The 15,911-nt window shown below is 41.7% G+C and overlaps 1 protein-coding gene across 1 annotated transcript in view; it reads right to left on the reverse strand.

Annotated features, from left to right (window-relative positions):
* The window catches only part of TRPC5 (transient receptor potential cation channel subfamily C member 5), a 68,783-nt gene extending 57,503 nt beyond the window's left edge, over window positions 1-11,280 (reverse strand). Inside the window, exon 1 of the mRNA XM_072876858.1 lies at window positions 10,903-11,280. Coding sequence (XP_072732959.1) covers window positions 10,903-11,280 — 378 coding nt within the window. The remainder of the gene's footprint in view (window positions 1-10,902) is intronic.
* Between the last annotated feature and the right edge of the window lie 4,631 nt (window positions 11,281-15,911).

The following is a 15,911-nucleotide window of genomic DNA, read 5'->3' on the forward strand; positions in this document are numbered from 1 at the left end:
CTGCTCTAGATTCTTCAAGTTTTAATTTGGCTTCTTATCCATGTGTTTAAAAATGGAGGTAGACCCAAGGGATTAGTTTTCAGAGCTAAACTGAAACCTAATGCATTTGACAGTGGCAGAACTGCATCAGAGCTTGTTCTGTTCAGCCGTGTGTTTAGGAAATGCAGCACAGCCAGAAAGATTGTCAGAAGATGTCACCATTTGTGGTTGATGCTACATAATAACTTCTCTTTTGCTGGAAATTAAAAAAAGAAGAATCCAGAGAGAAGCCTTCAGAAGGAAAGGATTTTGCAAATATGCATTTAAATGGCCTGTGGCAACTTATTCCAGACAGAGCACTCGCCTCTAAGCCACTCTCCCTTTCTGATGCAGGTGGAGGAAATAAGATGAGGCACTTGAAATGAAGAAAGAGTGCAGTCAGTGTGGAGTTTATTCTCCAAGTCACAGAGGGATGCTGTTAAAGAGTTAGCTTGTGTTTGAACCTCTTGTATTTAAATGAAGTGCAGTCTTGAGGTCTGCTTTGCCCTGAATTCCTGTGTCTTGCTCCAGCTAAGAACTACTGAATCCAGCAGGAAGAAGGGCTAGCGAGTGCTTACCGTTGTTTAGAGAAATAAGACCAGTGTTGTGCCATGAGCAATTGCACCCTCTCCTGGTTATGACTTTTCATCTGTGTAAGAATGGTTGAGAAGTTCATTGTAGTCACAACTTACATGTTATGTCACATTATGTCTATGGTATGACCAACTATTAAATGAATCTTGGTTTTATCATACGCTTACGTAGCCTGGGGCTAGCTGAATAATGACACTTGTCCAGTTAAAACATGGGACAAAAGTTTGGTACTATTACAAATCCAGACATTAATGAAGCTGCTAGAGAAATAGTGGCATAAGTGACACCAGAACCTGGCTCACAGCATGTTATGGGTCTACCAAAGCCTTGCCAAAATGCAGAGATTCCCCAGCTGCTTGCTAGATCTGTTTCCTGAGACCCTCTGATACCAACTCAGGCATAAGTCTAGTATTGCTGACATGAGAGTAAATTGAATTGTCTCCTGAAGTTTGGATAGGCAAACTATTCATATATGCCTGAAGCTGTGTTTTTTCCCCATTTGGAAACATAAAATGCTGTTTGTTCATTTTTTCACCTTTCTTCATTACCATTTTAAGAGTTACTCTGTGATAGGAGCAGCTGTTTTGGGTAAAAATAAAGACTAAACCCTAACAATTTTTAATGTTATTTTTAAGTTTGGAAATTAATTTTGTTAAAGAGCTTAGTTAATCTAGTCCTGTAAATTTCTTAACTACACTAAAGGCCTTGGCACATCGCTGTACCTTAGATATTTTTTCATTTTACGGATAAGCTTTCCCCTGACCCCAAGCATGCTGAAACAAAGACAGTCCATGGGTAGCTGGAAATTTGCAGGCTCTGCCTTCACGGTAATCTTTGTTTTATTATGGCTACTCTTTTTCTAATATTTTCCAGGATTTATTCTGGGAGGGAAGAGTTGTCCAGCTTTTTAATTTATTTTATCTGGTCTCTGTATTTTCTATTCTTAGTGGTAACAAGGACAAGATGTGCTAATATAGGCTAATAATCATGCTATCTATAGCCTTTTATGTAATCTTTGTACATAAAATGTCCCTATTTTCTGTAATTTATTACTGTGTGCAGACGAGAGATGTTTCATTAAGTTTAGGTGAGGTAATATTGCTAACAGGCCTTGAAAAGGGAGGGCTTTTTGCTTGGGAGAGGTGGGGTTGTGTTCCTATTCAATCACACTCCTTTAAAAAAAAAAGAAAAGAATCAGATTTGATCGTAAGACAACATCACAGAGAGGAGTGAGTGACTGCATCTGGTGCCAGCCCAGCGCTGTATGATGTTGCACAAAACACATCTTGATGCTCACAAAGCAGGAGGCTGCATTTCTCCCCATTTTGACTATTAAGCTGTGCTTTTGGCATTGTTGTTATACTAAGCAAGAAGACTGTGGCTTCTGAAAAGACCCCAGAGTTTGCAATAGCAAAGAAATGACAATCTAGACAGGCGGCAGGGTCTCACATGAGAATAAAATCTGTGTGGTTGTGATCTCCCTTTATTACCACTTAGGCAGTGACTTCCTTTGTTATTTCTAATGCTAGGTAGTTCAAAACATCTAGCTAATGATATGCTCCTCATGCTTCAGAGACTGCCTCTAACTCATCATCTGTCTGCCTGAAGAGTATTTAAGTGGAGCACACAAGCCCTCTCTCGCTGCCATGAATTAAGTACCAACGATGCACGTGACAGCCTCTTGCAGGCTTGAGCAGTTTTCCAACATGTTCTCCCAAGGCAATGACAGAGCAGAGACCTTGGATTACAGTGTTCCCTTGCTGTAACAATGCGGAGACGAGCACGGAGAATATTGTTCTCAGTCAATGCCTTTTTGATTCCCCCCCCTGCCCCTTGTTGCCACCAAAAGACTGCCCATCACAGGGATAAACAGGCCATCCAGGTGCCATTCGACTTCGGAAACCCAAGCACAGCTCTATTCAACAGCCAGATAAGGACTAGGGGACTCCTACAAAACAGTCCTGCAGTTCTTTCTAGATCCCAGAGCTTTGTTTTGGAGGAGCCTGTAATTTGTTACATGCAATTTCCCCATACAAAGAAGCTTCCCTTGGAAAATGCATTGCAACTATTGCACCAGGCAGACTCTCCCGCATATTTGTATCAGTGAATCTAGACAGTCATGTCAAAAGCCCCTTCTGGGTTTCAGAAGTCATACAGACCAGAGGCAAAACCATGTGTTGTGTGACATCAGGGGGCTGATGTAAGGGAGCAGCTAATGCTGTAATTGGGGCTTATGAGCAAAGGGTGGTGAGTAAACTAGGCACATTCATGGATGCTGGGTAGATAATGAAATATGGTTTTTTGAAACTTAACACCTTAATAGATCTATAGAGACCAAAAGTTTCCTTGTGTAGGAACATAAACAGGATTTTTTTTTTCCCTACAAATAGTTTGTTACAGGCAGTCCACCCAGCTGAATCCCATGTACCCATCGTTCCTGACTGAAAATACACTGTACAGTGTGCCAAACACAGGCAAGTGCTAAGATCACTCCCACAAATTAATAAAGATAATTCCCTGGGAAGCATCTCATATAACAGCACATTCCTGACTTCTCCACCTGTCTATATGTTAAATTACAAGCACGACATGTTTGTGCATGCTGTGATGCAGTTCTTGGCCTGATCCCACCAGCTCTCCTAGGAACTAATAACAGACTTTATGTTGGCCCAGGAGAAGGAGCCAGTGACTTCTGTACCCCTGTCAGATGTCTGGTAGCTGGCACTGCAGCCTGTGAGCCCTAGCCCAGATGCTACTCATTAGGTCTGTGTGATATATCACCCGAGTTCTTCGTTTTGCCTCACACCTCCTCATAGATTTAAGATTATTTGGGGAGGAAGGCAGTGGGGAGGGAGGAAAGAAATTCCCAGTTAAATGTAATCATTAACTGAAGTGGTCTTTGATTTCTCTGTTGTTTAGTTTAATTAGATGGAATTCATTTCAAAGGCAGCCACCAATGTCAAAGGCATGTTAACTATAGCTGTGAATTATTACTGCATCAATAAAAATAATGAAAAGCTTGGATGCTAGCAGAGCCATTAGGCTTTGGAGCAGTAACAGCTAGTTTTCTGTTTTCAGACACAATCTTTCTTCCTTATTGTGCCTTTCAAATATTTTCACACTGAGAACTTGTGGCCAGTTTTTCTCAACTGCTTCTATTCTTCAGAACCTGCTCTTGCTCTGAGTGTATCTAACCAGGTTCAGCCTTCCCTTTTTGCTTTGGACCTCTCATATTAACATGGAAATGGCTGGTTTGAGTCATACCAAAGAGCACAGCATCCGTACTGAGTCATACCAATCAGCCTGTTACAGTGCTCAATAGCAAGAACTCAATGAGAACAGGTCATGCCTATAGACTTCCTTGATACAGATGCCCAGGTTTCAGCAACACCTTCCTGAACTAGCTGAACTTTTTATACTCAAGGAAGAACACAAATACTGCTGGTATGCAGTGGTTAACACTGCAGAAGGGCTACACAGATCCGCTTGCATTTTGGGCTTGCTTTGATCACTCTGTTGTACTTCACACCTTTGTAACACTCCATGCTTGCTGGCTCTGGCCTTGTCCGTGATATTCCAGAAAAAGACAGTGCATAAACCCAGAATATCTATTACCACCATGTAAGCAAGACTTCTTTGTTCAGCCTGTATGTGAGTGATCTCCCTACATCCATCCTCAGCTTATAGGCTAGGAGCTAGTGCTGCAAGCCTTAGCAATTTTAGCTGGGAAGTCCACAAGTCTCTCCTTCACCTCTAAAAGAAACATAAACCTTTTACTGAAGGAGACGGGATAATGTTTCTCACAGCTACAAACCCCGGATCCTCTGGTCCTGCCACAGGGTACCTCTGTGCACTTTGCCTGCAGGTAAGACAGATCCACAGTAACCACTTCAGCCAAGGGTGTGAGGAACACCAGCTGCTTCTAAAACTCTTCTCTTTCTAATTGCCTGCAGAATCTAGCTTTTATGTCATGAGATATCTGACAACAGATCTGCTTCCTTTGACTTAAAAAGTCCTGTCAGTGATGGCACAGGGCTGACAATGCTAGCAATGAGCTTGAACATCTAATAAGTATCAGCAAGTCTGCAGAAATCAAGGGCCATTGGTGGTAAGAGCTAAAGTTTGCACTGGGCTCTGCATACAGGACAAAGAACCCTATGTGAGTAGGAAAATGAAGCTAAACCACATTGTATCAAGAAAGTTATTGGACGTGGGCAAGAATAAAATGGTTTAACGCAACATATAATTTCAGGTTCACAAAAGATTGTCTCTAGGCTGTTGATCTATGATATTTACACAAAGATTAAGGCAGATTTTCACTCATCAGCTCATCTGAAACAGGATTTTTGAGGTCAAATTTTAAGTTCACTAATACTATCAAGTGCAGCAACCTTCTACCAGCAGGTATCTGAGGATTAGCAACTAAGACTGAAAACTTGCCTTTTATTCTCTATAGTTTCCTTTTCACAACCATATTCTTCCAGGGTTTATTTCTGTAAAGCTCCTTCTTTTGGAAGATGTATGGATAGGTATCTGTTGAGATCTCATTGATTCAGAAGGCCTTTGGACCATCGAAACAAACTGAATCACAGTCATAAATACTGAGATCCCTTTTCTTTTTATTCTCAGTATTGAGGAATTGCATTTGTAGTCCCATCTGTGAACCAGATTAATTTGGAGCCATCTGCCATGAGCAAATTGCTAATTTTGGTAGATACCAGAGAGATGCTAGTATCATCCTTATGTAAACATTTGATGTCAGCTCTGATTGTTGTGAAGAAAACAGCTACCCGTAAAGGTGCTTATGGCTACACCGTGAATGTGTAGTAATTCAGATGACTGATTACAGCTTCTTAAAGAATGGAAGGAGGGCTCAGCAGTCAGCACAGACTGTGTCTGGTGCACTGCAAACATCCACCGTAGCAAGGCAAAAAATGATGCGAGATCTGTGCAAACTGCGAGCGCTACCCTGTGAGCTGTGATGCGTGTTTAGTGGAGAACCAGGACCACTTCACACAATTCACATAGGAGGCTATTAAGAAAATCCCCCTGAAGACCTCACCTGGAGTCAAGAGGAAAATTTGTACTGATTTCAGTGGGCTTCAAAATGTCTGGAAATACAACTATTACTAATGATAAATTGAAAGTGAACCAAATATGTAGAAAAATGTGATTTTTCAGACATATATTTCCTCCTCTTTGCTGGTGCAGTTTCGGTGCAGACCCCAGCCTGGCTGAAAACATAACCCACTGTATTGATGTTTGTATAGTAAAAAAAATTTCTGATACAACTTTTAGGAAAAAAACTGCCAAAACTCAAAGATCGAATAGGTTGGGAGACAGAAGATTTAACCGGAAAAGAGAATTTGTTCAACAGGCTTCATATATACATGCCCTTGCTCCTACAGTAGTACTGAATAAAAAAAATGAAAGCAGTAATTTCAAATTTGCTGTTAATTCCAACCCCATAGGACCCCACCAGATCTCTGGTTTTGACATGTACCTATAGAATAGTACAAAAAGTCTTGTTTTGCATTGTATGTATTGGACCTGTCCTGTGCACAGACAACTTTGCAGTTTAACATTCCTACCCCAATAGAGATGAGCCACCTGATTCAATAAGCCTGGGCCAAAGTCAATATTGCATCTGTATGTGCTGATTTTTACCATTTCTAACCTAGCCCCACTCTTTCTGATGGTTAGTCAGGGGTTTGTCATCTTATTTAAATAATACGACACTCATCATGTGGAAGAGCTGAGTATGGATTGCCATGCCAGGCACTCTGCAGTACACGTATACTACTCTTCCGCCACTATGCAGTACACTATCAGCCTCTTCACTGTCCTGAAAAGCAAACAATAACTATCAAAGCACCAGATTAGGCTCACTTTTATTTCCTGGAGAATACATATGCACTGACTACAAATCTCCGCAGGAAAAGCAACACTTGCATACCCTCCAGGTTCCATGAATATTAGTTTGTTTTGTTGTTCCTCTTAATATTCATGAATAGGCTGCTTGCTTTCCAAATGTCTGTCATCTATTTGGGGAAAAACAAACTATCCTGTGCTTTAAGTGACCAATCAGCAATACAAAGTGACTGGCCAAAGTGAATTATGGTTTAAAAAAAAAAAGCTCGGAGGATTAATTGGAGTAAATTACGTAACATTTGGAAATAACAAGTGAACTTGTAAAAATCACAGAACTAGAAAAGCTCTTTTGTTACTTAATCTATTTTGAGTGGATAATTGAATTTTCCTTTATTTCCCTGAGAATTCAGCTCTCAGTGCTGTGCCAGGTCCAGACGTCCCATTGAGGTCAGCAAAGCTCCCACCTAGGCTGCGGTGGGTTGGCAGGGCTGTTGCAGCCTGCAGCTCCACATGCTCTGTACACAGGCATCTTCCATCGCACTCTGGACCACACTTGCACACTGACAGTGAAAAAAAGTGAGAGTGCACCTCAGAGTGTGGTGTGGCATATTTGAGGAGAGGTTAGCTCTGATCTGAAGAAGAGATTGGGTCCTTTAAAGCCTGGACTTTACGCTTTGCTGGGAGTGAAGCACACCAGCACATCTCTATGGTCTTCCCATGGTAGCAAAAGTAAGATGCTTGCACCATGATGACTCTCTCAGTGAACCCAAATTCTGCCATAGGTGACAGTATCTTTCAAAACAGCTGTAACTTTATTAGCCATAGAGTTATTCTGGCTGTAATTGGTGAAGTCTTCTCCCCAGGTTTATCAAGACATTCACGGAGCAGTACACAAAACCATGGCTGTAAGTTGTCAGGACCGGGCAGAACAGATTTCAGGAGAAATGTTACGTTCTTAAAATAGCCCATGAACCTTGCTTGGAGGTAAACCTAAAAGGAAATAAATCTGCTTGGACATATCACTGTTCAGCATACTCATCTATCATGTGCTTTGTAGCAGCCTTTAGAGAGGCTACATGCTCCTGGCTCTCATACGCTCCACATGTAAACAGAGTAATTTTTTCCTCTCCCGAGACACCCCTTACACACACGGCTGCAGTGCAGGAGAAGTGTGTTGTTATAGTTACTGGCTATGACTTACCTCTGCCATTGTCATGGTATTTTCAGTAAATGGTGCTTAAACAGCAGTCTAGCAAAGGTTTGCAGAATAATGACTGCCTGCGTTCACTTAATAACAGGACACAAGCATCTCTGCCACCCAATCTCTTCATCCATTTCTCCCTGTCCCTTACATCATGAATGAGATCCTGATTCTCTTACATAAGGAACACAACAAAGGTCACTTGTATTCAAAAGTTTTTTTACTTCTGCTCCCTGGAAAGGCCATCATACAGGAGAAAAGCAGAGCTCTTCCCCTCGGGCAGCTCTCAAGAGGCAGGTAGGGAGAGCTCAGGACACATCACCCTTTAGAGGCTCTGTAGCTGGTGAGCGAAACTGCTTTGCAGGTCAAGCCCGTAAGGGGCCATGGTTTTCTACCTTGTTTTGGGTGTATCTTTTGCTAACTAGATACAGTCACTGTAACCCCACAAGAGGCTGGCATAATGCAACCTGTAACGTTTTTGGTCAGGACTGTGCTATGATGATAAGGTGGTGGGAACGAGCAAAGATACATGCCCATAAAATGGATTATGCTGAATGATGCTACTCAGCTGCTTTTGAGATGCAAAGACAACAATTAACTGAGCTGACGTGAACAGACACAAATAGGAACAGCTCGTCATGCCTGGCAGTTAGAGAAACAAGACTTTGGTATAGAGTCAAATAATAACCTCTCAGAGGCAGACAGCAGGAAAATGGGAACCAACAGATGAATGAAGGCGATGTATTGAACATTTAAGAGAGAGCAATTAGAAGATGCCTCTTCTGCACCTTTGCCTGGAGTGCAGCAAGACAAACAGACAGCCCCTAATGGGAAACAGGCTGCTCCATGTGAGTCAGGGAGCTGCCTTCATACAGGTTTGTTCAGGCAAACTGAACCTTGTACATTTAATGAATAGATTATACTAAACCTTATATATAAGAAGTGCTGTGACACTATCTTACAAATTTCTCAGCCAGACAGAAACAGTTCCATGAAGTGTGAATTTTTGTTACTACTCAACCAAAAAAGCAGGTTTTCTGTATGTTTTAGAACAAATAAGTAGCTGATTAGGACACAGCTGTGCTAATCTGATTTATCAGGTGCTTTTTTGAAAGCAATTAGGTATGGGATTCCCACAGGACTTTCTCAGAAAGGGTCCAGCAAAGATAATTACTGAACGTATATCGATACTGCTGTGGAATTAGTATCAGGAACTTATTAAGCTTTGTGATTTGACAAGCTAACCAACTTTGTCCCAACTTTGCTTAACTAAGCACTTCTTTCCATTTAATGTTACATCACTATACATGAACTAAATGTTAATTACCATCACTGCCTGAACAATCAGTGAAACTGCTGAAATGGAAGTCTAATCCTGCAGCCCTCTACCAGCAAACACTTCCTGCAGTCTACAGAAGAGCCTGAACCACAGCCAGGGAAGTTAATCCTAGTTTGTACACAGGATCTTGCATCAAGCCAGTATTAGTTTAAATCATACTGATGAAATCTGGTCTTGTAACAAACCTTGTAAATAAAGCTGAAACTGGCACTGCATCTCTTCTCCCACACACATGTTCTCCTTCAAGTTGTAAACTTCGCAGCAGATACAAACCTAGCTACAGAAGGATAGCTGCACACTGGCAGAGATAAAGAAAAATGAAACAGACCTACTATGAAATGTATCACAGAACTAGAGACGTTGGAGCTGAATTTCAGCTGCAATAAATCAACCTTATTTCATGGACCTCTGTCTCTGTCCAGTTAAGCCAGCGAGGCTGTGAATTTGAGTGGACACAAGTTTTGGTATTGAAGAGATCTTACAGAAATCCACATGAATCTCATCACTTGCTTTGCATGACATTTCAGGAGAAACTTGTCATTAACCTGCAATAATTACTGGCAGTTCCTCATGCTACTGGAAAAACTTTTCTTCTATTCTACTTTCTGTCCTGTAGGCCTATAGGATGGTCAAACTTTCTAGAAGATAAAGAAAAACATGGCTCATTCTCCATGTATGGTCTGTATTTTGCTACTTACATTTTGTCAGACTAAAACCTAGTACTAACATTTCAATTTTTAGGTCTGATAGAAGAGATTCTTCATCTCTCTAGTGCTTAAACCACACATTAGAATCACATTGCTACAGAATGCTGCCATTTCTAAATATTAAGCTGAGCACTCTTGAATGTTGTCAGTGTTGATCCTTATTTTTGCTTTGGCTACATAAAATTACTATTGAAAAACTATCTACTAAGGGGCCTAGCCATTGAAAATATTTTCTTCCATGATTGACTGGTATTAATCATTCTCTTCTTTCACACACAGAGGGATATGTTCAAGTAGACTTAAAACGAGGCTTGATATATAAGGATTATCCAAGTTTTGAATGTTACTTTCTAAGCAGTGAACACGCAAAAATTGTCAGTGGTCAGTAATGTATATAAACTATTCTAGTTATTGGCAGTAGTACTTGCAAATGAAAAGAAGCAAAAAAGGAAAAAAAAAGGAAAGTTAGGGACAGTGTGATATGTGACACTTGAAGTGACAGGATTCAGACTTTGTGGTTTTTCACAAAGATCCTTATGTAATTTACTGATGGCTTTATAGCTAAGGATCCTTCCTACAAGTCATAGTTGTTCATTGCTCAGATATATAGCAGCTTAGCTCATGCTGTAACGTTATGTACTACCTCAGCATTTCTGAACTAGAGCTCTCTGGAGATGGAGACCAAGATGATATGTCTGTACTGTGGCTAAGTACTGAAACCTAGCAGACTGTTTGCTTGCTTACAGTTATTTATAAGCTTGTGCGTTTTCAGGATTTACTTATGAAAAGCAATTCCACTTAATATCGATACAACAGCATGGCAATAGTTCATATTTATAGATTGTAATATAACTTCAGACAACCCCAAATTCCTTTACAAAGTGCACGTCTATAAATCAACCTATAAATCAGCATGTTCACAAATACTGTAAGACTGAAAAGAACACTGAGTGAAATTGAAAATGCTGAGTATTTAAGTCAGGCAGAACATGTTTGCTCAGACTGGAAAGTTATCATCCAAACAAGACTGCCCACGTCTACTCTGGGCATTTAAAGCAATGGACCTATATTAAGGACTTTGTTTTATGACTCCTGCACAGCACCTCTCTGTGCAGTACCACTTTCCTAACACAGGATAATGGCTTAAAACTGAACTGGAACACTCGACTAACCTGTTTTTCACCACTTGGCTTCCTGTAATTCAGCAGCAGCTCCACAGCTCCCACCACCTCTTTCCGTATTGCATACAGCAGGGCATCTCCCACGTATACACTGTGACTCAAAAGCAACTCCATGATCTCCAGATTTTCATTCTCTATGGCTATTAAAAGGGCACTGCGACCAAGAGGATCCATACAGTTAATGTTGATGTTGTAGTAGATCTCTGCCTCTTGCAAGGCATGTTTCACACTGGCATAGTCCCCCTTCTCAACAGCGCTGAGGTAGGCCTTCTCTTCCACTGAGAGCTCTGCCTCTGCTCGCACGATCTGTAATGGGATCCGATCTCTGTATGGTGAATAGTTTACCTTCTTGTAGTATAGCTGGGCCATTGTTCATAGTGACCGGGCAACCTATAGGGGAAGAAGCAGCACGCATAAGTGACAAAACAGATGAGCAACCCCTATCTGTTCTTCACGGGGGACAAATTTCCAAAGGTCCATTGTGGTAAAAGCTTCCGATCCCTTTTTAAGCAGTTTTATTCTCAACACAGTGACTGTAACACACCCTAAGCAACCCCACATTAAAAAGCTACCTGAAAAAATAAAGGTTACACTACTGCTCAGAAGATGTATGCAGAATGACAGACACTCAGTACATTTTTAAATCTGGTTTAAACACTATGCCATTGATTTCTTTTATCTGGTCGGAAACATGATCTTGTTGTTTATGGATAATCTATCGCATGTGCAAATAGGTGGATTTCTCATCTTTGCTTTATTTCCCGCTCAATGTTTTTTTCCCTTCCCTCCTTTTTCACTGCTAAGCCAGGTCCTCAGCATCTCTGAACTGTCAGTGATGGGAGCTGCTGATTTACACCCTCCTATTTACAGTAATAAGATTTGTTTTTATTATTTTGCTGATGCTTCTCTGCTTCCATCTCTTAAAATAGGTTTTTACTTTTCCCTAATGTTTACTCTTTGACTAGGTCACAGTTTTATTTTTAAAGCTTGCATGTTTTTAAACATATTTTCTCACTCTCCTCATTTATAAATAGGACCTAAAGACAGGCTGATGTAGAAAGCCACCACCCTTGCTCTCCAGAGGCAGGGACATTGTTTATGGTCTAGGAAAATGAGAAGTAAATCCTGCCCTGGAACAAGTGTAGCAAACTGAATGAATTACTGTTCCTTCCCACAGCTCAAAGAGCCTAGCAGGTGACTGAAGTCGTAGGAAACATGGGCTGGGCAGGTATTCACATGTAAGGAAAAAAGGACCTATGCTTATCTACCTCTGTTTGGCATCGATAAACCACACCAAATCAGGACCGGGGACACCAGCAGCTGTAACTAATTGGATGACTTATTCCATCTCCTTGCTCAAAGCTCAGTGGTTTCCTGCAGCAAATTAGCCAGAGTTTTGTTCCATTTTAGTGCCCTATCCAGGGGAAAGAGGAGATTTTGATAAAGAGATAATGAGAAGGAGAATCTTGTGGTTCAGGTGCCGAACCGGGAGAGACGCCATGGGTTCTGTTTTTACCATCCCACTGCATGCCATAAGGCAACCATGTTCAGCAGAGCCAATTTGCATTTTGCCTTCAGCTCCAGTGTAATGGGCCCGGTGCGGTGGGAGTGGGTGGATCTGAGCTCCAGCCTAGCTGACACTGCAAAATAGTGGGTGGTTGTAGCACACAGCAAAGTTACATCTGTGAATTTCCTGGGGAGCCAGAGATCTGTAACGCGTTTGGCATCTCAAAAAATGTGCTCTCTTACTATCCTGGTTTCCTACAAGTGCGAGAAAAGTTTTTGTTTGTTACATTTCCAGGGTTACAGCTCCCTGCACATATGCTTCAACTTGAAGACATACACAAAGGCGTTAGAGGCAAAAGGACCTATAATCTGAATAGAAACCATCATAAATATATTGGCTTCTTTTGTACGGAAACGTTATGCCACTAAAGCTTTTAGAACTGAGGAACAATCTCAAGTGACTTATGAGCTTGAAGTCTCAATAAACTACATGTATAACCAACTACTGTGATTTTCAAAAGGACTAAAGATCACGGGTCGTTTTTCAAATTTTGTTTTTGAAAATGTTATCCCTGCAGGGTCCAGCCAATTCCCACTGAAATTCTGACATGACACAAAAGGATGCAGAACAGGCCTGATAATAAGTAAGGACCAAAGAGATCTTTGGGACAGTAAGGATAAGCCCAAATGGGAAGGGAAATTTTGTCCTCGTGTGGCAATCCAGCTCACAGGAGCAGGGAACACCAGCCAGTGGGACTGGTGGCAGAGGACAGCAGCCACTGTGTGGAGGTCTCCAGGGGGAATCTGTTGGCTCCAAAAAACCTGAGGGATTCTGGTGACAAGTGCAGCTGCTAAAGTGGAACTGGATATTTTTCACTGCTCTTCAGTTTAATTGAATGTTTTATAGATGGTGAGTAACATTTGTGATGAGTTATAACAAATGTCACCTTCTGAAACATCATGCCAGCATTGGATCCCTTTCCTTTCCAACAATTTTGTAGAAAGAAAAGAAAGCTTCAGATATCTTAACTTCTCAGTGAGATCTCTTCTCTCAGTACAGCCCCAGTCCAAGAAAGGAAAGCATTTTGTTAATACTTCAAGCACATAAGAAGCTGCAATAAAACCAAACAGGAAAGACTGACAAAATGAATTATTTACCCTGAATTCTTTTCATGCCATCATCTGCATAGCCTAACAAACACACACTGCTGACTGGGTTTGGAAATGATAGCATGCAGTATCAAAACAAATATATGTCTGCCTGGATTACATGGAAGACCAGCAAAACCTTTAGCTGTTGAGCTGCCCCTCAGCCTGAGATCCAGCACAATTACAGATGGACCTTCCAAACCTGATGTCTTTCTCTTCCAAAACTGGCTAACAGAGCATCAAACATGTGGATGGAACGAAGGATCACTGCTCTGTAGCTGTTGCTTCCCAATACCACCAATCTCCTGGAGGCAGCATCTCTTGGTGAAAGCAGCAGACAATGCTGGTAGACGCTAGACCATTTGTCCCTGAGTGGTACTGTCTCCTGCTTAACAGCTAAAAAATGACAAAAATATTGATGAAATCCAGGTAGGAAAAGGGGTAGGCAATTCATAGGTGCCTAGAGAGAAGAAACAATGAAGTACTTAAAAGATAGCGAAAATAGAAACATAGTCACATTAAAATTTTGGAATCTGTGCAGAGAGCCTGAAAACACACATTTTCCATATGAATTCTCTTCCCAGAGAGGCATTTTCTGCTACTTGAGTTAATAATTGGGGCAAGGAAAATTTTTTCCAGTCTATGCTTGATTGCAGATGCATCAGACAATACCCAATGACTGGCTAATGCAGTGGTGATACCTGCAGCACAAACAGGTGTAGAAAAACTAAGAGAACCACATAACAAACTACACAAGGGGAAGAGGACTTACCACTCAATTTGGACTCTATCACCTCTCTCCAGTTGGGTCGCCCTTCTCCCTGAACTATTAGTCCAAATCTTCAAGCCATTTCAGCCTGACACCACTTCTATGTTGCCTGGCACAGAAATGAGAGTTTTAGCCCCTGAAAAGCAACCATACCTGGCAGAAACAGCTTGTCTGGTTTGGGGATGAGGGTTTCCAGACACATTGCTTTGTCTAATAACACAAAATGGTTTTTCTATCCCTGCGAAAATTTCTCTGCATCTTCCAACACTCGGTTCAGACGTATCTATCCCCTGCATCAACAGGGCCACTTTTTTCACTCTGAAGAGTGAAATGGCATCACAGCTGCCACAGGTGGCTTTGCCAGGATCTCCTGCTGCCTGCTTTTGGACTGGACTCTTGGGATGGACATGTTACAATCACAAGGAATGGTATTACTTCAGTCAAGGGCTGAAAACAATGCCTTTTGCTGAAAACTAAGAAGTGGCTTTATACATGTCACTGTCTGTATGAAATCTACAGTCAGCACTCTCTACAGACACTGCACTGTCCTGAACACCCTTGCGTGTCTCCCACCCTGGATCATGACTTGATACCAAATGATCAGTTCGTCACACTGATGCATCATGCCCAGGTGAACCCAGAGATCGCTTCAGCAACAAGGGGGAAGAGACAACAGAAAGAACAAAAATTAGCTTTCCTTTCTAACGTTTCCTGTCGGACAGAGAACATCATGAAAATCGCACAAAGTTTAGAGTGATGTGCGGTAGCACAGGAAAAGGCAAGGGGGGCTGCCCGAGCGATGTGTAAGAAGCAGTGAGGAGAGGGCAAGGAGAAAGAAGAGCAGGGGAGCAGCGCTGAATACTGGCCTTTAGTTAGAGGCGTGGTTGATGAAGATAGACAGGCAAAGGTCACTCAGCAGCACTGCCTTTTGCCACTAAAAATGTCATGAGTTTTCACTACAAATTTTTTTAGGCTCTGTTAGCAGTTGAACCATCCCTCATTTCCCACTTTACATGCACAACGCAGTCCCACATGCCACTGTCTCACGGGAATCAGAATGACCTTTGTGAAATGGGAGGAGTATAACTGCAAGGGAGGGAGCCAGTGCCAGTTTACATCCATGTAGTCACTAGGCCCATTATAAAACAGGACCTTCCTGGCTTTTATTTGCTGTTATCATCATTTGACTTTTCATGATGCTGATTAAGAGGTGGAAGAGCACCATTGCTCCTGATGGTTGAGCTCCCTGTGTAATGGAAGCAGCAGAGACTTGTAGGGGTATTGAATTTAGATATCGGAGCTCATCGCTCCCAGCTGATGTGAGCATCTGACTACCTGAGGAACAAATCAAATACTGGATCTTGAACACAAGATCAATAGACAAGAGCCACCTTTCCCACTTGATGGGACTCGGTACGAGCAGCCAACTCACATCACACATTAGAGCAGACAACAAAACACCCCATCTGCCAAGTTGCAAACAGAGCGGTTGGTTGTTCCCTCCTACTGGAGACTCACTCTGACACATGTTGGCAAAACTGTGTGTGTGGCTTTAAATGTCACTACATCTTCTCTC

Source organism: Ciconia boyciana, chromosome 12 (genome assembly GCF_034638445.1).
Source record: "Ciconia boyciana chromosome 12, ASM3463844v1, whole genome shotgun sequence".
In the NCBI taxonomy this organism is placed as follows: Eukaryota; Metazoa; Chordata; class Aves; order Ciconiiformes; family Ciconiidae; genus Ciconia; species Ciconia boyciana.